The 20,863-nt window shown below is 42.3% G+C and overlaps 2 protein-coding genes across 5 annotated transcripts in view; both read left to right on the forward strand.

The window, feature by feature from the left end:
• Nucleotides 1–13,978, forward strand: part of plxnb1b (plexin b1b) — a 94,935-nt gene extending 80,957 nt beyond the window's left edge. For all 3 annotated transcript variants that reach the window (XM_086167730.1, XM_086167732.1, XM_086167731.1), the window contains 23 exons: nt 48–199; nt 338–443; nt 2,379–2,515; nt 2,602–2,778; nt 2,860–3,034; nt 3,124–3,366; nt 3,664–3,843; nt 3,975–4,123; nt 4,984–5,084; nt 5,324–5,541; nt 5,620–5,798; nt 5,870–5,936; nt 6,514–6,660; nt 6,745–6,910; nt 7,553–7,656; nt 7,736–7,820; nt 9,488–9,654; nt 9,747–9,907; nt 9,996–10,143; nt 10,776–10,840; nt 11,020–11,095; nt 11,172–11,246; nt 11,635–13,978. In XM_086167730.1, coding sequence (XP_086023856.1) covers nt 48–199; nt 338–443; nt 2,379–2,515; nt 2,602–2,778; nt 2,860–3,034; nt 3,124–3,366; nt 3,664–3,843; nt 3,975–4,123; nt 4,984–5,084; nt 5,324–5,541; nt 5,620–5,798; nt 5,870–5,936; nt 6,514–6,660; nt 6,745–6,910; nt 7,553–7,656; nt 7,736–7,820; nt 9,488–9,654; nt 9,747–9,907; nt 9,996–10,143; nt 10,776–10,840; nt 11,020–11,095; nt 11,172–11,246; nt 11,635–11,739 — 3,183 coding nt within the window. In that variant the 3' untranslated portion in view covers nt 11,740–13,978. The remainder of the gene's footprint in view (nt 1–47; nt 200–337; nt 444–2,378; nt 2,516–2,601; nt 2,779–2,859; nt 3,035–3,123; nt 3,367–3,663; nt 3,844–3,974; nt 4,124–4,983; nt 5,085–5,323; nt 5,542–5,619; nt 5,799–5,869; nt 5,937–6,513; nt 6,661–6,744; nt 6,911–7,552; nt 7,657–7,735; nt 7,821–9,487; nt 9,655–9,746; nt 9,908–9,995; nt 10,144–10,775; nt 10,841–11,019; nt 11,096–11,171; nt 11,247–11,634) is intronic.
• Nucleotides 13,979–14,747: 769 nt separating this feature from the next.
• Nucleotides 14,748–20,428, forward strand: LOC147222264 (putative peptidyl-tRNA hydrolase 2). 2 transcript variants are annotated; one of them, XM_086167733.1, is made up of 7 exons: nt 14,748–15,003; nt 16,299–16,412; nt 17,378–17,449; nt 17,556–17,630; nt 18,579–18,676; nt 19,346–19,460; nt 19,550–20,428. In XM_086167733.1, exons 2-7 carry the CDS (start codon nt 16,305–16,307, stop codon nt 19,634–19,636), a joined length of 555 nt encoding a protein of 184 aa, XP_086023859.1. In that variant the 5' UTR covers nt 14,748–15,003; nt 16,299–16,304; the 3' UTR covers nt 19,637–20,428. The 2 variants fall into 2 exon arrangements, with proteins under 2 accessions (XP_086023859.1, XP_086023861.1); XM_086167735.1 differs by having other exon boundaries at nt 14,749–15,003; nt 17,559–17,630.
• The last annotated feature ends 435 nt before the right edge of the window (nt 20,429–20,863 follow it).

Genomic DNA, 20,863 nt, shown 5'->3' on the forward strand with positions numbered 1-20,863 from the left:
TCCCTATGGAAACCTATTCAAAATAGCTTTTTGTTTACATCCCTCAGATCAAGCCGCTGTCTGGCCTGCTGGAAGGAGGCACAATGGTGACCATCAGCGGCTCCAACTTGGGCCAGAAGCCTGAGGACATCCTCAACTCTGTGTCAGTGGCCGACGTGCTGTGCACTGTCATCAGCAGCCTCTATGAGGTCTCCTCAAGGTAAGGCCTTTTATTTTCATTTGTTAAACTTCCAAGCTTCTTAATGAAGCTTAAAGAGTTTTCTGAAATCCTTTATCATCGCAAATCTCATGTGCAAATTGCTGCTTTGGATCTAACCGATGCACTGATGTCTCCCAGGATTGTGTGCAGAACCAGAGCCAGTGGAGGAGAGAAGGTGGGCCCTGTGTCAGTGAAAGTGAGCGGAGGAGAGTTTGGTTATTCCAGCCAGACATTCAGCTACCAGGTAATCTACTAGGTTAGATTAGATGACTGCAGATCAGATTAACCCCCTCTGTTTAAATCTGTTGTTGCTAGAGCAAGTATCACGCACATGCGGCAGGAGGAGAAGGTCAGAAACAAACATCAGATGAATAAATCATTTTCTCACTGGATAGTTTCTGTGAGCAACAGTAGTACCAAAGAGCGTGTTGGACATTCCTCGGTTTTAGCACATACTGTCTAAACGCCTATCTGACGTCACTCACAGGTTTACATGTGGTCATCAAAGACAGGCCATAAATTTTGATTGACTGGTCAAGCCTCGAGACCAGAATCATATCTTCAGGGACACTCAATGAATGAAAATTAAAAAGTATATTATGGGTTATCAAAAGAATCGTTGTCATTTGGTGGATGGCAGACAGATTTACTAATTATTTTATATTGGAAAAAGTAGCCTGAAACTATTGTTTCTAAGGAAAGACCCTTTTCATGTGTTTATAGTTCACATAGTTACAGTTGAAAGTTATTTCAGGCTTGTTTTGCCTGACACATGATCCATGTAACAGTATTGTGATCAACAAGGAATCCAGGTACCTAAAAGCCATACAAAAAACACACTGTCAAACTAATCTATTGTGCCTAGCCCACAGCCTCAATGCCAAATATATTTGTGTGACAGAAATCAGAGAATTGTTCTTTTTTTCAAAGGCTTGAAGTCTTTGTATGTTTTCAACTAAAACTGGAGCACCTAATTCCACTGTTAATCTAAGGAGTTGCCTCACAGTTTAAAAAAACTGTGTTTTTCATATGAATCTTCACGATTACTAGTGCATTAGGCCTACTGGTGTATTTGGTAAAAAATACCCAAATCTGTGTTACTGGTGGGATTAATTATGTTGATACTCAAGTCCAGTGAATGAAATAAATAACAGCCACCAACATTCGTCCTTGTGGTTTAGATCAAGGGAGATGATCAGGGGTTTGCTTCCTTGCTGCTGGCATCTGAGACACGATCAGCCCCATTGGATAACTGCTGCTTCCCATTTAGATATGACTGTGATTTGATCGCAGTAAACAGATCAAATAAAGGGGAAGCAATTATCATGATAATATGATAAATGCTGATTCGTGCTTAGGCTGAACTGCCTTCTGTCATCTTTCCACAGTGACATGCGTTTTACTTTAAAATGCCTTTTCTGTTAGAATAGATTTCCAATCTGATTTTGCTTTGTCACACAAATTTCCTCACTTGAGTTTTCAGCTCAGTTTATTTAAAGATATATATTTTCTTATATATGCCTCGGCTCTGGACTGTATATCAACACAGAAAATGTGGAGCTCCACAATCCCAATTCAAGATCAAATCCTATTGTGATGAGGATTTTTTTTTAAGTCCCTTTGATTGACTTTAGGCTTAAAGTGAATTATCATTATTCCTGAATACATGAATTCGAATGGCTTGATCAAATCTCTCAACTGTCATCATATGAATTCCTAGTCGGAAAAGGTTGGCAGCCATTCAGGACAAGTCAGTTGGTCTTTATTTTCCATCACAAGAAACAGGGCCCTCTTTGTGGATGTTGCATGAAGTCCTCAAAAGATCTTAGATGCTCTAATTATTTGAAGACTAGGCTCCTCAGAGAGCTTTTGTGAATTTTTAATCAAATAATTCAAACATTTTTTTAAAAGAATTCAAAAAGTTTTTTTTTTTCGAGGGGGGGGGGGTGATCAAGGTTTTCTGTGAACCCCAACTTAACCCTTCAAACTGCACCTCATCTGACAAAGCCAAAATAAAAATGTGGTGCTGTGACAAGAGGCACAGCAACTTTGGAATTAAAAAAAAGGGAGAAAAGTCAAGTAGTGAGCTGACACAGTACTGACCACTAAAGTCAGTACACAGGGTTTGCTAGATAAGGTGATACGAGATGTGGGTTTAATGGTTTCCATCCAATCTCAGGACCCGTTCGTGATGGGAGTGGTACCTGAGCGTGGACCCAAAGCTGGCGGAACAACTCTGACCATCAGTGGCCGCAATCTGCTGACAGGCCATCCTTCTGACCTCGCTGTCACTGTCGGGGGTGTCCCCTGCAAAATGTGAGACAGAACACAGCTGTTATGACTCCAGTGGTACGCAATCATGACCTCTGATCTCAATGTTTCCCCCTACCCCACCCCCTCAGTGTTTCGCAGGTGCAAAGCTCCAGTTTCCAGTGTGTGACGGGCAGCAGCAACAGGACAGGAGATCACCGAGTCACCCTGCATTATGGTGACAGCAAGCGCCACTTGCATTCAACATCTTACCGCTATACTCAGAACCCCAACATCACACATGCCAAGCCAGCCAGGAGCTTCCTCAAGTGAGTCTCAGACCCTCATCTTCCTCTCGCATACTCTAAGATCTGATGTTCATACTGGTTTGGACGTATATTCCTCTTCAGTGGGGGGCGCCTGATCTACGTGTCGGGCCACAACCTTGACGTGGTGCAGGAGCCACGCATGGTGGTGAGCGTTTCGCCGTACGAATCTGTTAGCCAGAGCAAGAGGAGGCGAAGGAAGAGGAGGTTGGTCCCTGACCCTGAGTGTCCTGGAGACCTATCTTGTGCTGTAAAACAGGTGTGTGTGTGTGTGTGTGTGTGTGTGAGTGTGTGCGTGCATGTTAGTGTCAGTTAAGAATCTTACCATGTGTTTTAATGTCTCATCAGTTCATGGAGCGATGCGAGGTGAACTCCTCCTCCTTAATCCTATGCCGGACTCCCATGGTGGACTCCTCAATCTGGGGGTCGAAGGTCACTGTGGAGTTTTTGCTAGACAACTTGCACTTCGACTTCAACACTCTGAACCCTCAAGCTTTCAGCTATGAGCCAAATCCAGTCCTGCGGCCCCTGAACCAGCAGGACCCCCTAAAGGCGTACCGCTACAACCCTGGCAGCTTCATCCAGCTGGAGGTCAGCACACCAGTTTTACACCAGATCACTGTAATTTAGGCTTACTTGGTGTAGTTCATATACAACTGGGTCAATGTGAAGAGATTGTTTGGGTCCGAACAGGAAGTTTGATTCACTGATAATGTATTGACAATAGCCACAATCTAATCACAAAGGATTGGCGTCTGTGACTGGTGGTAGTCTCACCACTGCTGTGCTCTTTGTCATCTAGCCCAAGATTAATTGGCAATCTGTGCGTTCAGTTATCAAAAAATCCACCTCGGATGTACATTAGAACCTGTTACAATGTGTTCTCAGGGGGAGAACCTCGACCTCGCCATCACCAAGGATGAGGTGGTGGTGTTGGTTGGCGATGGGGTGTGTGCGATCAAAACGCTGACCAGAAACCATCTGTACTGTGAGCCACCACCTCAGCAACCCGCCTCTGCAGCCAATGGCAAAAAACGCGAGGGATCTGACAGCCTGCCTGAATTCACAGTGAGTCCACAGGGCTGGGGGGTGAATCACACACCCCAATAACATATATCTAAGAACCCCTCTCTTGATCCCAAACGGGGAATATTTACATCTGCTGACACGCAGTGTTTTTGTGTGAACGTGTTTTTCAGGTTCAAATGGGAAACATGAACTTCTCCCTTGGTAAGGTTCAGTATGACAACCTGAGCCTAGCCACCTTCCCTCTGGAGGCTCAGATTGGGGTGGGGGTCGGGGCGTCCATTGTTGCCCTAATCGTCCTCATCATCGTGCTCATTTACAGGTGAGCAGGTTGTAAATCCTCTCCACGAGAGCATTTTCTTATAATGATATAAATTCCCTACTTGTATGCTCAAGAAGCCAATGACAGCCATTTGATGGGACCCTGATATATTAGTTGTCATTTACAAATAATATGATTTTTGTTAAGAATATACAGTCTGTGGTTATAATTATTTTCAATTGTAGTTTTTTGTTCTGATGCTTATTGGTTTTTTTTTACTAAGGTAATTCAACTGACATCTTTCAAATAAGTCAAAAAAGTCAAAAAAGATAAAGTCTTACATCAAAAGCTCATTACCAATATTAGCAACAAATATAAAACAAATTTCCTTACAAAAAAGTAATAATAACAATAGAATGAAAAATTCTACATTCAAATGTCAGATTTTTTTGTGCCAAATATTTAAGCAAAGTTCATAGTTTACTTCTTTCTTTTCTGTATTTGGAAATGAAAACAAACAGATATTAATTCCAAGAAGTAATTATTAAAAAAAAAAAAAAAAAAATCCCCTAGTCTTTTACAAGAAAAAAATGTTCAATAGAATCAGCGGTGACCCCGTAACTCTGACCCTGGATCATATTTCTTGATTTTTTTTTTTTTCACTGCAGAGCAACATGCCTTTTTACCAGATGTTTTTTCCACTTAATACTTGGTGAAAATGTCACTAATTATGCTCTTAGATTGCATGAGTTGTTGAGAGATGGTGTCTCCCTCCTCCATAGTAGCTTGCGGGCACTGGGCAGTTCATGGGAGATTGTGGGATCAAGTTCCATGAGTTTGTTCTTTACCAATTTCCTCGGATTTGACTAATCCACTGTCAAACTGTTTGCCCTTGTCCCTCTGTCCAATCTGTGTGTCAGGAGGAAGAGCAAGCAGGCCCTGAGGGACTACAAGAAGGTCCAGATCCAGCTGGAAAACCTGGAGACTAGTGTGAGGGACCGCTGCAAAAAGGAGTTTACAGGTAGAATGATTGGCATGCAAAGTTTCTGAAGAAATCAACGTGTATTACCAAATTTTGATGCCGATTGACCTGTAACCATTCAGTTACACCATTGTCATGAAGTCCCTGATCCTGCTTTGCTCAGTTCAATCCAGTATAATTGTTTCCTAGCATGCACTGTGACTGGATTACTTCTGGAAACTTGGTGAAATCTGTGGTAGCAAACCCCCCTTGACCTTTCACCCTTCACATTGACCCAGACCTGATGACCGAGATGATGGACATGTCCAGTGACCTTGTCGGTTCTGGAATACCCTTCCTCGACTACCGGATGTATGCAGAGCGCATTTTCTTCCCTGGCCACCGGGAGTCCCCTTTAAGGCGAGACCTCGATGTCCAGGAATGTCGGCGCCAGACAGTGGAGCAAGGTCTTGTCCAACTGTCCAACCTACTCAACAGCAAACTCTTTCTCACAAAGGTACATGAGCTACCACTTGACTGTAGATGACAGGCCCATTTTCACACCAGCTGAGTGTTCTTCTCCTCCTCCCTTCAGTTCATCCACACTCTGGAAGGTCAGCGTACCTTTTCTCCGAGAGACCGAGCCTACGTAGCCTCACTACTCACTGTGGCGCTGCACGGCAAGCTGGAATATTTCACAGACATCTTGAAAACCCTCCTCAATGACCTGGTGGAGCAGTACGTGGCCAAGAATCCGAAACTGATGCTGCGACGGTAAGAAAAGTGTTGGTCTCAGTTGGTCCGCGGATGTGAGTGCGGGTTCCTGACTCTGCTTTCTTCGGCAGGACGGAGACCGTGGTTGAAAAGCTGTTAACCAATTGGATGTCCATTTGCCTTTATGCCTTTCTAAGGGTGAGTTTGTCAATCCTTTAGACATATGATAACAGATCGGGAATGGGAATCATTAAAGTCCAAATACCGGCGGTCCTCACTACTGTGTTGTCAAATTATATTTAAGCGTGCACATTTTTGTCAAAATCATGGGGCAGGTAAACTCTGTGTCTCTGCTGTGGTCAAAAATAGTCTAATTCGCCATACAGTTTCAATTTTCTAAAGTGAGTTCTTCTACTTTTCAGTGTAGACCCCTGAATAAATGTCCAACAATCTTATGTAATGATCTGCTGTGAAATCTTGATTTTTTTTTTGGTTCATTTCTAAGCACTTCATTGCAGATTGCTAGATATTTATGCTGATTTACAAGTGCTTTTTAAATCATATAATGCTTGCTAATCTTTTCTCCCCCCCCATAATTTCATGCTATTAAACCAATTTGTTCATGTTTTCAAGATAATCAAGGAAAAATGCTGAGAAAGCAGAATCAACTGGGGAAAAAAGTAATGATGAAAGTCATTTGATTGGAAATCATATCAAGACCCTCTTATCTAAGTGTTGCCACCCCTTCTTTGTGTGTGCATGTGCGCGTGTGCAGGACTCCGCGGGAGAGTCTCTTTACATGCTGTTCAGGGCAATAAAGCACCAGGTGGACAAAGGGCCGGTGGACGCCGTGACCGGAAAAGCCAAGTACACGCTCAACGACAACCGGCTTCTGCGAGAGGACGTGGAGTACAAGACGCTGGTGAGACCAAATGACCCCTCTCCAAACGGTCCTCCACAGAGGTCCTCTCGACCACCTAGTGACTCCTCCTCTGTTCTCCTGCAGACTCTGAATGTGCTCGTACAGGGCGGGGGGCTAAACGAGTCCCAGCCGCTGCCCTGCAAGGTGCTGGATATTGACACCATCACACAGGTGAAAGAGAAGCTACTGGATCAGGTCTACAAGAGTACCTCTTTCTCCCACCGACCTCACACAGACTCCCTGGACCTTGGTGAGAATGTTGCACACCGTTGTGGAAATGCATTTCTGTCTCGTAGAGCTGTGGCTCCCTCTACTGCAAGACAAGAGTAGTTGCGTCAGGGATTTGGTGCTCTAGCAATAAAATGGCACTTTGCATTTTGGAAATATCTTTATTGCAACCATATTTACAAGAATTCAGGAAATGGTTTGGACTAAATCGAGCAATGTGATGCAGCATCACTGGCATTAAAATACAAATTGCAGTTTATAAAATTATTGATCCAAGCTTTGTATCTGATAATCTGATCATTTTTGTGTACCCGCTTGGCAATTTTTTTGTTTATTTCTTATATTTCATCTTAATTCTCTGTTAATTTCTTGTGAACTCTCAAGTAAATTCTTGCTGCTAGCTGTAATTTGTTTAAGCATCCCACTTACTTTTGGATTTTCCTCACAATTTGAAAAACTATTCGGTGAATTTGATGTAGAGATTATAGTGGTGCATCTCTATTATCTAATATAAATTCTCATAAACATCTATAATATGGTTTTAGAGTCTGACAAACCGTACAGGTATATCTCAAAATATTGCCCAAAAGTGAAATGAAGTAAACATACAGAATTTTACACTGCTTACTGAAGGGGGTGTGTTTTGGCATGTGTGTTTTCTCAGAGTGGCGGTCAGGTGTTGCTGGTCATCTCATTCTGTCGGACGAAGACTTGACCTCAGTGGTCCAGGGCAATTGGAAGCGGCTCAACACACTGCAGCACTATAAGGTCAGCCCGTTTCACACACACACATCCTCCCGCAGCCATCTGCTGCCTTGACTGATTGTGTGTGTTGTGTGTCTTTCAGGTCCCAGATGGAGCCACAGCAGCGCTCGTCCCACGCCACACCAAACACATCCACCATGACAGTCATGACTACGTGGCGGGAGAGAGTGAGTTCATTGCCGATTCTCACCACTCCATGAGTTCTCTCACTCCTGCCTCCCTTTTCACCACACCGCTGTCATCTAAACTTCCAACTCACATGGAAGCATTACTTTTTCTCCTGCCTCGCTTTTTGCTGGTGTGCATTCTGGTGTCTCAAAGAATGGATGTAGTTGGTTGATCATATTCTGTCACCTCACACTAATCCTAAGGGGGGAAACCTATTATTCCATTTTACATATATACTGCTCAAAAAAATAAAGGGAACACTTGAACAACACAATGTAACTCCAAGTCAATCACACTTCTGTGAAATCATAGTGTCCACTCAGGAAGCAACACAGATTCATTTTGACTTGTTTTAAGGACATTACATCAAAGTTGGATCAGCCTGGAGTGTGTTTTTACACTTAAATTTTGAGTGTGATTCCTAATCCAGACCTCCATGGGTTAATGCATTTGATTTCCATCGATCATTTTTGTGTGATTTTGTTGTCAGCACATTCAACTGTTTAAAGAGCAAAGTATTTCATCAGAATATTTCATTCATTTAGATCTAGGATGTGTTTTTTAAGTGTTCCCTTTATTTTCTTGAGCAGTGTATATATTTTCTTCAGTAAAATTATAACAGAGTCCTTTCTAGCTCATTGTGTAAATCATAAGGTTAAAAAAAAGCGGTTTGTTCACCATTACTGTAGTGCTGTTTCCAACATACTGTATGTGTAAATAACCTTTGGATTTCCCACTATCTCTTTTCCCTCGAGGGCCTTTAATGTTTGAACTTATGTCCAATTTGATAATATTCAAAGTGCCTGTGCTAATTTTTTCAACAGATATCAGGCCATATCTGGGGAACAGTGCATGTTTTATGTATTTTCCAAATTTGATCAGTTAGGCCTGATCTTTTTCCTAAGCATTCTCGGTCATCCAGGTCACAGTTAGTTCTTGTGGAAAACTTTTCAGGGCACCTGGACTTGAATTCAGGTTTATAGGAGTCCTTGGTTTCCGATGTCCTCAACCTACAGTGTTGTGTGGGTATTTTGCCATCTCCCATAAATTTATTGAGAGAGTCTTGTTCCATCATTCCGACATACGCCATTTGCAACATTAAAATAAATCCCGTGCGGAAACTAATGGAAGAACATGTCGTCGCACGGTGCTAGGAAGACAGGTTTTGTTTACTTTCACCGGTTGTACTTTTGATTTTGTTTGTGTTATTCCGACCGACGAAAATTGCGGTACGTCGCGCCATAGTAACTGAACTCTAACTTTATGGAGGACCTCCTGTATTCAAGTCCAGTCGCCATGAAAAGATTCCGACAAGAATTCCTTAGTGTTATTTTATGATCCTCCACCAACATGATGTGTATCCATTTTCACACAACCCATAGTTTCTGTAGTCAGTTAATAGGACGAGTTTGAAAGAACTGTTCTCAAATTTCTAAAGCACCCTGGTGCCGGTTTACTCCTGAATTAAATTCCCAGTCATGCAAGTAAAGAGGACCGTTCCTCAATGGCAGTCACATTTTTGTGTGTCAAACTAGTCATATCTCAACACACAAAAGACATATAGTATGAGGAATTAACAAATCAAGATCTTGAATAACAAATGTGTGTTCTCAGCTGCTATTACTGGTCAAGCAGTGAATGAATTAAATGAATTGTTGGCCTGCAGAGACACCAATGCTGGAGGATGCGGACGAGGGTGGCATGAGGTTATGGCACCTGGTGAAGGCCAGTGAGGAGCCAGAGCTGCCCAAACACAGGCGGGGCAGCCTGAGAGAGAGGGAGAGGGCCAAGGCCATCCCTGAGATTTACCTGACCCGCCTGCTTTCCATGAAGGTACAGCCACACACACACAAACACATGCTCACTTTCAGTTCAGTTCTGTCAAGCAGGGTGTGTGAATGAAACTTGTACTCTATTTGATTCAGGGGACACTACAGAAATTCGTGGATGACCTGTTCACCGTCATTCTCAGTACCAGTCGCCCCGTCCCTCTGGCTGTCAAATACTTCTTCGACCTGCTGGACGATCAGGCTGGACAACACGGAATCTCCGATCCCGAGACCATACATATCTGGAAAACCAACAGGTGCGCCGGACATTTCCCCGTCGCCCATGTTTTTGACTTATGCTTTTGGCTTTTGGAGAGAGGGGTCTCACTTCCTCTCTTGTCGCAGCCTCCCGCTTCGATTCTGGATCAACATCGTGAAGAACCCGCAGTTCATCTTTGACATCCAGGCATCTGACCACGTCGACGCCGTCCTGTCGGTCATTGCCCAGACCTTCATGGACTCCTGTACCATCGCCGAGCACAAACTTGGGCGGGTAAGACTTCCAGGCTGTCAGCCCTGGCTGTGTCACACACATAAACCACCACTCAAATAACATCTGAACGTTATTCCACAGAGGGGTTATTGATTATTTTAATGTCTAAAATAGCCAGTCTCATGTGACATGAAATTGTATTACAGTTTATACTGAACCCTTTTATTTTAGATGTCATTCTGAATGTATGATCAGTTATAGGTGCTTCTCTGAATTTGTGTGGGACAATTGACATGTTTCCACATTTAAAGAACCGTATTTTCCATCAATGTGTGACCGGTGTTTTTTTAGATTTCAGTGTCAAGCAAAGTCGATTTTGACAAATATGTCTTTTAATAAAGAGCTTTGTTTTTATTTTACTATTATATCATGAATATATTTAGAAGAGGAGTCGAGCCACAAGAAATTTTGACCAGCTCTTGACTGTTGCCAGATGTTTTTTTGAAGCCAAACGGTTTCCACAGGGAATCTGGAAAAGGGTGCATACTGTCGGAATCGGTTGGGATGAAACAATCTGTTCCAATACATCTGATTCACGAATGCTTGGTTGTTTTGACCGGAGGAAGAGGGGGGAGCGCTAATATGATAAACAGATGTTGGACACGACTCAGCCTCTCCTTTCCCTTGCACAGGATTCTCCCATCAACAAGCTGCTCTATGCCAGAGACATCCCTCGTTACAAGCAGATGGTAGAAAGGTAGGGTCACATTGAATCGGAGAACAATTAGTCATAATCAAAATCAGAATACTTAATTGATCCCCAAGGGAGAAATTGCTTAAGTACAGTTAGCTCACAGTCAGGGAATACACCAAATACTGATTTCAGGAGTATCTGAAAGTGGCAGTTGTCGCTGACGGTTGTTGCCACGGTTGCAGGTACTACGCTGACATCCGACAGACCATCTCAGCCAGCGACCAGGAGATGAATTCTGCTTTGGCTGAATTGTCCAGAGTGAGTACAAACCTGATTATGCTGTCCTGAGGTGTGTGGACAGATTCAAGTCTTAACATGCTGCCTTGTCTTTCAGAACTACGCCGGAGAACTGAACTACCTGGTGGCACTGCACGAGCTCTACAAGTACATCAACAAGTATTATGACCAGGTGAGTGTCACCCGGGGAGGGTGGGGTTTGGCCATGGAAAACCAAGAAAATGTGCAGAGGAGCAGTCCTGAGATTCTCATACAGGACCTGCCTAACTCCAAACTGCTAAAATTATTACTTTTATCCTAATCCTGCATTATGATTTACATGTGTTTTACATACACAAAAAAACAGCTTCAGATAACCATGGGTTTTCAGACTTCTTTCACAGACTTACCATCAGTCAGGATGCATGTTATGTTTTTATCTACGTGTGTCCATGTGTGAGATAAGATAAGATAAGATAAGATAAGGTAGCATAGTCTTTTATCGGTCCCGCTGTGGGGGAAGCAAGGATAATAATGGTCAGGTTGAAGAAAGGTGTTCATTTTTCCCATCTTGGCCACAGATCATCACTGCACTGGAGGAAGACAGCACGGCCCAGAAGATGCAGCTGGGCTACAGACTGCAGCAGATCGCCGCCGCCGTGGAGAACAAAGTCACAGACTTGTGACAGAGGAAAGTCCAAGCAGAGACTCGCACCCTGCAGGCTGAAACCGTGAGCAGGAAAGAGAGCTGGAGGATTTCCAACTTTTTTCCCCCAGACTGAGGATCTAGAAGTAACACCGACGTAATCGTGGCCCAGCACCCTCTGTCCTCTTTGGACACCTCTGACTCAGCAGCGCGAACCCTGGCCCACTGGGGTCATGCCAGAGACTGCTGCGCTGTTCTTCTAACAGCTTGTAGCTGCCGTTGGGTCAAAGTGATTTCTTGCGTGTGTGTGTGTGTGTGCGTGTGTGTGCGTGCGCGCGTGTGCGTGCGTGCGCATGTATGGTGATTTTTGTGTGCACGTGAGCTATTCTCCACATTTCACTGGTTGTCAGTCTTCACCTTGTGCTGTCGCATCCCTAGTTTCAAGTGCAACGTCTCAAGAGTAGCCGATTATTGTGTTTTTAGATGTCAGTCAACAGTATTCAGGAAACACTCAAAAGAACTAACTCCTGGTCACATCATTTCAGGTCCACCAGCTTTTGAAAAAAAAAAAAAAAAAAAAAGACCTTTGATGGGACGCTGCTGCTCTACCTCAGCCTACCGCGCTGCATTCATTTATTCACCTCCCACCGTTTAAGCCAACACTTGCACTCCCGGATCAATCGAGCGTGTACATTGAATTGTCTGCTTTTTTTTTTATTTAATTTTTTTTTTATTTTATTTTTTATGTCTCATCACACTCCTGTGTGCATTTTACGGTACAGACTGTTTCTCGCTTCTGTAGGCTTCCTTTCCGTTGCTGTAGAGAACAAGTCACTGGAAAAAACTGCTATGAATGAAGTGACAGGCAGCACTCGTGCAAACCACAGTGGCTGTTAGTCATTTATGTTTTTTTTATTTTTTACATTTTTAACATTCCTTTTTAAACATGCGCAATCATTCTTTGCCCTGGTCGTTGTGCAGACACAAGGTGGCGTTGTTCCTTCTGCCGAAAGCTCACCCACCACTGGGTTCTAATCCTCCCTTTCTGGAGTCTGCAGGCTCAGTGGATCCTGATCGGAGGCTCAGTTTGCCAATGTTTCTCTTTATTTAAATGACAAAAACTGAGATGTGTCTTCACGGGTTGCTGGGCTGCGTCTGCGGGTTCCCTTCACAAAGTGGAGATGACCTGAGTGGATAGAAACAAAAGATCATGGGAAGAAAAATCTATGGAAGCCTCAAGAGGTCTTGTATTTATGTATTTTATTTGTTTTACGAGACAGCTGTACATTTCTTTGGCTTTTAGGGGTCTTGAATCTTCTACAAGTTGATTTTCCGCAATAACACGATCATTTCTCAGTGTCTGATTTTTTTTTTTACTTTTATTCCCCCCCCAGGACAGAATTTGAATCATATTCGGGGTGCTGAGAAGAGAAAGACATTGTTTGTGTAAGATACAACTGCAGGAGATGTCACTCAGTGCAGCAAAGTCAGAGGAGAGTATTGTTACAGCATTTATCACTGATTAAGGCGCGATAGCCTAAAGTACATGAATTACTTTCTGTAATAGATTACATGTTTTTCGTAATTCTAATATACATTGCAGTATTTGTTCTGCGTACCTCCATACCCATAATTTTTAGTTTTCTTTTTATACATTTACTCTTAATTGTCATGATCAGCAAAGTTCAAATATCACCAGATCCCATAAACTCTGGATAACAGATATTATTTTAAGGAAATTATCCAGATAACTGTAGAGCTCAAGAAAGGAAAATAAAAATCAAATTGTCTTAAAGGGAAACCTGATTTATAGTAATGACCTCTCTGGGCTTCCTTAGATATGAAACCAGAGCCGGAACCTTATTCTCCTTTTCCCATTAATATCCTGATTTTCAGACAATTAAACACATCAACGTTTCACAAGTCCACAGCGGCCTGTGTCCATGACTTGAAATCTGAGTGGCCATGCAGGTGGATCCCCGGCGGGCTGTGTTTGGCACATCAGCCCATTACCACCATGTTTCCAAACACACACACAGGCACCCAGCCGCTGGTGAGGGGGATCATCCGTGGGTTGAGTCCATGACAGAGATGAGCTGTAGCTGTTAGGCGATGTAGAGCAGGCTCTGCAAGGAGCAGTTTTAAAGATGTTTCTAATTTTGTGTGTTAATATTGTTGCACATATTGATTCCAGATGTAACTGTAGTGATTTAACCTGTTTAATTTGAGAAGGTGCGAATTCAGACAGATGCTGATGTAATAAAGTATTCTTAAAACTGCTCACTGTGGGTTTTTTTCTGTTTATCTTTTTATTTTATTTTTCTATGCCTGTCCTGATACAAGATTTCTAACTCACAGGTGGTGAATCAAATAACCCTCAACACAGACATATATGCTTTAAAACAGTTGTAGTGGTCTCCCAGTCTATAGAATTTATCTTCATTTACATATCACACCTCTTGGCCCCCAAAAAGGTGTCTTATCATATAAATTATGTTATAGTATTATTTATATCATAATTTGTGTATTTGTATTATATTTAAACATTTATACAGGACTGTCTCAGAAAATTAGAATATTGTGACAAAGTTCTTTATCTTCTGTAATGCAATTGCAAAAACAAAAATGTCATACATTCTGGATTCATTACAAATCAACTGAAATGTTCCAAGCCTTTTATTATTTTAATATTGCTGATTATGGCTTACATCTTAAGAAAACTCAAAAATCCTATCTTAAAATATTAGAATATCATGAAAAAGTTTTTTTTTTTTTTTAATTGCATTACAGAAGATAAAGAACTTTATCACAATAGTCTAATTTTCTGAGATAGTCCTGTACGAAATATAATATCAAAGTAATATATAGTTTTTATATCATTTTAAACCTGGATTTTTAAATATCTTTATTAATTGGAAAATGTACTCTGTGAGTCTCATTGTCTTGTGTCGGGTCGAAAACCCGAGAAATTATGTCGCAGTGAAGCTTTTTTTTTTTTTCAAACCACTGCCGAATCGTCGGCGGTCCGCGGGCACGCCCCTGTCGGGGCGCGCATCGCGACAATACAAGGTCGTGTCGCGAGAAAATCCGTTGACGCCTTTCTGGTCTTACAGCGTCCCGAGCAACAACACTGGGATGCAAAATGGAGTGACGCCGAAGGCAGTAACAGACGGACACCCTCGTCGAGTTCTCTTCGTAATTCTAAAACAATTCGTGTGTTGAATTGTACGACTTTGAAGGTCCGTCGTCGGCAAGCCGCTGTATTTTTTTGTTTCTTCGGCCGCGGACAGCCGTCACCTTACAGGCAAGTTGTGTGAGCGATGTATGCTAATATTAGTCAGCAAAGAAACAATAGATACAAATTATGGAATCCAAAATACCCATATTTTGGAACCATTTCTGTTACCATATTGTCTACTTTGTTTTTGATTGACAGCCTTTGTCCCTTTGCACCGAATTCTGAACGAAAATCAATCACGCTAACATTAGCTACATTGTCTTCCATGCTAACGTCTTTGCTAGCTGCATCTGTCATTTACGCAGATGTAGTGTTAAGCTCGGGTTCAGACAACAACTACCTAACAGCTTAATGTTGCACATTAAGTTGCATCAATGACGTCTGTTTTTTATTCAATTCTCTTTTATGGATTTTACGACTGCGGCGTAAACGCTATACACGTTCCGTGCTCTCGACTGCAGTTCACAGATTCGCCACTGTCTTAATGCAAGCCGCTACGTGTTACGTAACCGCAGGCGTCAGCGGTTCCGGTGAACTGCAGAGTCATTTTTCAAAACGCAGCTATCGGAAACACGCAGGCTAACATTTATCGATATATGATTTTCGATTTGATGTTTTGTAGTAATCCGAGCACCAGTTTGAATTTGTTTTTGTTCTCATTTTTTTCTGCTTCTCCGCATAAAGAGCTTTAAATGGTCAGACTGCCTCCCTAATATGTCGTGCTCTTACTGGCCTATATAGAATTGCCATGGCAACAGCGTTTACGCTCACTTGCAAATGAAGGTTCTCCTCCAAAATACTTACATTTTTTTGTTATGCAAGAATGAACAGCTTCGCAAAAGAACGTCTCTTGAGGGAACTGTATTGCTGAATTGATAAGATTCACAAAGCTGAAAAGATAATATTTTATGGATTTGAAATTGTTCAAAAATATTCTAAATTTTTACTAGGGGTTATTACAATGTGATCATGTTTAACCCTCTCCAGGCAGATGTTGCAGATTTGCAACAGCTAAAGGCTACTTAGCTAATTACGCCACAACTTCATTTGAGCCTGAGAGGGTTAAGAGTTTCGATTGTGCTTCGTATCACCCAGAATTACAAAATGCATAAAATCATAATTCTTATAGACGTCGGCAGTTTCCAATTCATAGACAAGCAAAATACTTTCATCAGCTGCCTCACATCATATGAAGCATGTTTAAGTACTGACATCAGGATTAACTGCATGCATGATTTTCCTCTGTGAATTAGAGTCTTCCTCTAATGGATATGTGGTACATTTGGTTGATAAACAGTGTCCTATTTCATGCGCATTTGAGACGTGCCGGATGTTAAGCATATTTGTTTACTTAAATGCAGGGGAGAATGGAGCCATCAGAGCTTTCAGGCCTGGACTCAGCGCCTCAGGATGTTAATCCTGTGTTTCTGCAGCAGCTTAGAGAGCTGGACATTCCCGAAGAGGCGGCGAAACAGGTGGGGCGGTACACAAGCCTAATATAATGACTTAAAATATGCAACAGAAGAGTACAGACAGCAGACTCATTTAGTACAAGTAGTAAAAAGTAAAAAAGGTCAATTTTGGGGTATTTGTTCATTTCATGCAGCTCATTTTGTCACATTGGACCACAACAATCAATTTCAGTGAATCCACAGACAACAAAACTAAGACCCTTCTTTCATGGTGGTCTTTGGATTCTTCCTTGTACTACAAAATATATGTCTCCAAAGTATAGCCTGGTGCTAATGATCCAAAAATACATTATTTTAAGTCTGAGCAGCATACCTCTTCTTTTTAGGTTTGTTTTTGTTTGGACGCAGCATGGACCTGAACTCTTATAGTCAGAATAACTGAACAAAGATTATGAATGTGGAAAAATAAGCAGTAGAGTTGTGCTCTAATCCAGAACACATGGTCCGTCTTCAAGAATTATTGTTTGGACTAACACATTTTAAACAACTTGATTATTGACAATTAAAAAGAGCCAGAAAACACCCAAAGTCCAACTTCGTTCCGCCAGGTCATGTCATTCAGGCCTCAAATCTGTTGTTGAACAGGGATTCTACTTTTATAATCCCTCATTACAAATGCAGCAGGAGATTACTATTGAACAAAACGGTTAAAAAATTAGATGTTCAGAGGTATAAGTCAAGTGACAGAAGCATTCATTGACTCCCTGTGCCCGATTGATGGCCATGTCTTCCTCGTGATTGCAAGCAAGACAGCTATGTTTCACCAGAGGTCAACAGAGGATATATTTAAGAGGAATAAGATTGCAGACAATAATGAGACTAAGTGAAATCAGTTTTAAGAACAAATTATTTTTCTTTCGTGTTTAAATTGAATTTTTGGGTGACATTGATGCAGACATTGCAGAATTCTATCAGGCATTGTCACACCATCGGCAACACGTGTCTAAAGATCTTTGTTTTCTTTTCAGGCGCTCCTGCACACTCGGAATGTCTCTGCTGAGGAGGCGGCCATGTACTACTTCAACAAACTGGAGAATGAGGTGCCCATAAGCTAGCCTTACTCTCAACAGGTACACGTTGGTACATTAGACCTCCTGGAGTTTGTCCAAAGCCAAATCTCAGTGTCTGCTCTGGTCTCTGCCACAGCAGGACGGAGATGATGACCTGATGTTCAAGATGGTGTTTGTCGTGAACATGGACCTCGCCATGGGGGTGGGAAAGGTCAGTGGAGTGTGTGGGACGAGATGCACTTTTAGCAGAAATATGTGACGACAATTCATATGTGACGAGGTTGCAAACCTGAAGAGATTTTCAGTGTATGAATAATAAAGATTAAAGTTCCTCTTTCAGTCCTGCTTTCAGCAGCTTCACTCTGCTAAATTAATTAAAACCAGTCATCTGAAAAGGAGTTAGCGAGTGAGGACCAAAACCGAATGTTACAAAGAAAACTCCAGAAGGAACTATTTAAAACAAGACTTCTGCTGCAAAAGTAGACTGAACTATCAGGAAGATTTGACTGTAAAAATGAACAAATATACACTTAAATCAAACTGAGAAGAAACACGTGTTGTACTTTGTCAGGTGCAAGTTGCCTGTCAAGTTTTATCTCTCTTTCTGCACCAACAATGTCTCTCACACATTTAGTCTTTGATTGTTGCTCCACTTGTTCCCTGACCCTGACTGGTTGGTGTAATAGCCAGCTGTGTTTGTCCTTTGTCTGCTGTGAACAGAAATGTAAAACATCAGCTTGGGGGGCCCACAATATTCACCTTAGAGATCTGGTCTGGAGAAACCATATTTATTTTAGAAAAATATATAACTGAGTTTGAAAAAAATCAAATGCTTGGGTTTACTTTTGGTTTTGCCTTTTTAGAGGGAAAAAGCAGTATTCTGTTTTAAAATTCCAAAATAAATATTTTGGAAAAAAAATCAGACTGTGAACATAAAAAGAAATACTGTGACACCGCCATTAAATAATTTTGTGCAGTAAAGTTCTGACCTCCAGAAGGAGACTTTATTGACCAAAGGAGTGGCTGTTACAACACAGTGATTAGTTCTAGCCCCTACTCAAACTCATCTAGAGGTCGGAGCATAGCTGGAACATTGCAACCTAACCGGAGACAAGATCAGTAGATCGGTCAGCTTGTAACCAGAGGTATGTATTCATAGGTGGCAGCCCAGGTCGGCCACGCTGCTGTGGGTCTCTACCAGGCTCTCCAGGAAAAGAACAGCTGGAGGGAGATGGCCTGGAAGTGGGACCACAGCGGGTAAGAAATCCAATCAGCTCCCCCGTCCCAGTTTACCTTCAAAGATCATTCCAGTAGATTTGTCCTTTTGTCACGCCGTCACGACAGGATGTAATGTGTGATACAAATTATATCAAATCATACAAAGAAGATATTTTTAGCGAACAGACTTACTGTGAATGTTTGATTTGAATATTCCACCTCAAAAGCAGCGCTTGATCGGGCCCAGGCTGAAATGTTCAGAGATCCCCCGCCCCCACCCTCCGGGGAGCCCCATCTTTTTTTTTTTGTCCTCTGGAGGTGCAACCTGATTTTGCTGCAGCAAATTGCAGCAACCCTGCCGTCCTACTTTGCTCCGCAGTATCTTTTTATGGACATACTTTTTCTCTTGATGGGTGTAATCTATATCTCTACGTTCATCTCATCGGTCAGAAGGAGGTCCCGTCACACGACGGGCCCGCAGTTTGTTTGTGGGAAAAGAAAATCATTGATCCTTGGAATGCTCGTCTCTGTAATTCTGAAGAATGTAGATAAAGAATCTGGTTTACCGATGCACTTGGCCACCCGCTATATATCAACTCAATGCTTTTACATTAATTACTACATAATATTCTATGCATACATTGTGCCTGTATTTTAAATAAGTCATGTATAACATAATTGAATTGCTGTGAAATGCTGTCACTGCAGAGCCAAGAAAGTTGTGGTCCAGGGCACTAACGTGGCTCATCTACTGGAGCTGCAGGCCCTGGCCATGAGCCTCAGCTTGCCCACCTATCTGGTCCAGGATGCAGGGCTGACCCAGGTGGGGGGAAAGCACTCGCTTACATCACTGTTTTGGATGTGCCGCCAGTGACATACTGTGCTTGACGTCCCGTGTCATGTTTGTGACAGGTGGAGGCAGGATCCCGCACCATCCTGGCTATCATGGGCGAAGAGGAAACGGTGAACACCGTGACAGGGAGTCTGAAGCTGCTCTAATTGGCCCGGAGCAAAAGAAAAAAAGAAAAAAATTAAAAAATTGTACATGTACACCTTTGCTGTACCGCAAAGCAACCAGCTGATGGCAGCGTTTTCCAGCATACAGAGAGTCTTGGCACGCAAGAGTTTAACAACCTTTTCTAAAAGCTCAGACCTACAGGAGGAAGGGGGGGGGGGGGTCCGAAACCACAAACCAAACACTCTCAGCCATTTGTTTCCCTTTCACTCTTTGTCTGAACGGCTCGGTCGGCCATTGCAGGAGCAGGGGAGCGAGGGGAGCTGCTCACGGAGCAAGTCAAGGGCAAACAGGTTTTTGTTTGTTCCGGTCACTTTGTTTGGAAATAAGTCACCCGCTTAGAAGACGGACTTAGTAGAACCTCCATCAGCTTCAACCAGGATTAGTCCCTTCCCCTGCTAGCTGTGTCAGTTTAACAGAAAATGGAGTATTGTTGACTCATCATAAATGATGTAACGTGTTTCCTAGTTAAAAGTCACTTTTCCCAAGTGAACAGCAACAAGTTGTGAGCTGATGTGATCCCTAATGTTTAACATTAATTTATCAATAGACTTTTTCTCTTTTCTTGCAAAGAAACTGCAGATTTGCTGAAATAAGTGTTGAAAAAAATGTATCTCTTCTCTGTGTTTGGTCCTATATACTGTATAATCCCTGGATTGCCACCCTAACTAATAAGCACCGTATGTAAACTATGTTGTATTACTCTTTTCTTTCTTTGTTTAAAAAAAAGAAGAAAGCACAGTTTTCATTTATGTTAGTAAAGGATTTTGCTGTGACCCCTGTCCTTCTGTATGGTCTTTTGGATTTTGTTTTTTAATTCAAAGCTTGAATGCTTTGTGTGTGAAGAGTCCTTGTGTAACAGCCTGCGCACCAATAATCTGTACACACGCTTTCCCTTCCTGTTTTCAATAACAAATATTTGAGGGCTTTGCCACTCCTTCACCTCCCCTTACAGTCAGCCATCTTCTCTGCAACGCTGTTCCTGTCACTGTCATGCATCCAGTGAGAAACGTGTATCTGCAAACTGGAGGATGTCCATTTCCGCGTCACCTCCCCCATTGTGCAACAATGTGGCTATTTCGGATTACATGGTCGAGTATCTATTTTTTTTTTTTTTTACCGAATTTCTTGAAAACAAAAGGTGCAGATGGTAAGGTAAAACGCACAGCTGAGTTGAACCCCCCGCCCCCGGGACAGCTGGGTTGACGGTG

The sequence above is a fragment of the Fistularia commersonii genome, chromosome 21 (genome assembly GCF_037954325.1).
Source record: "Fistularia commersonii isolate RoL2024-O1a breed Wild chromosome 21, RoL_Fcom_v1.0, whole genome shotgun sequence".
NCBI classification, from domain to species: Eukaryota; Metazoa; Chordata; class Actinopteri; order Syngnathiformes; family Fistulariidae; genus Fistularia; species Fistularia commersonii.

Excerpts from the sequence above, each read along its gene's own strand:
- LOC147222264 (XM_086167733.1), top strand. The coding sequence starts at position 16,305 with ATGGAGCCATCAGAGCTTTCAGGCCTGGACTCAGCGCCTCAGGATGTT. Across the intron at positions 17,450-17,555 it reads TCAACAAACTGGAGAATGAG|CAGGACGGAGATGATGACCT; the intron begins GTGCCCATAAGC and ends TCTCTGCCACAG. Across the intron at positions 19,461-19,549 it reads AGGATGCAGGGCTGACCCAG|GTGGAGGCAGGATCCCGCAC; the intron begins GTGGGGGGAAAG and ends TGTTTGTGACAG.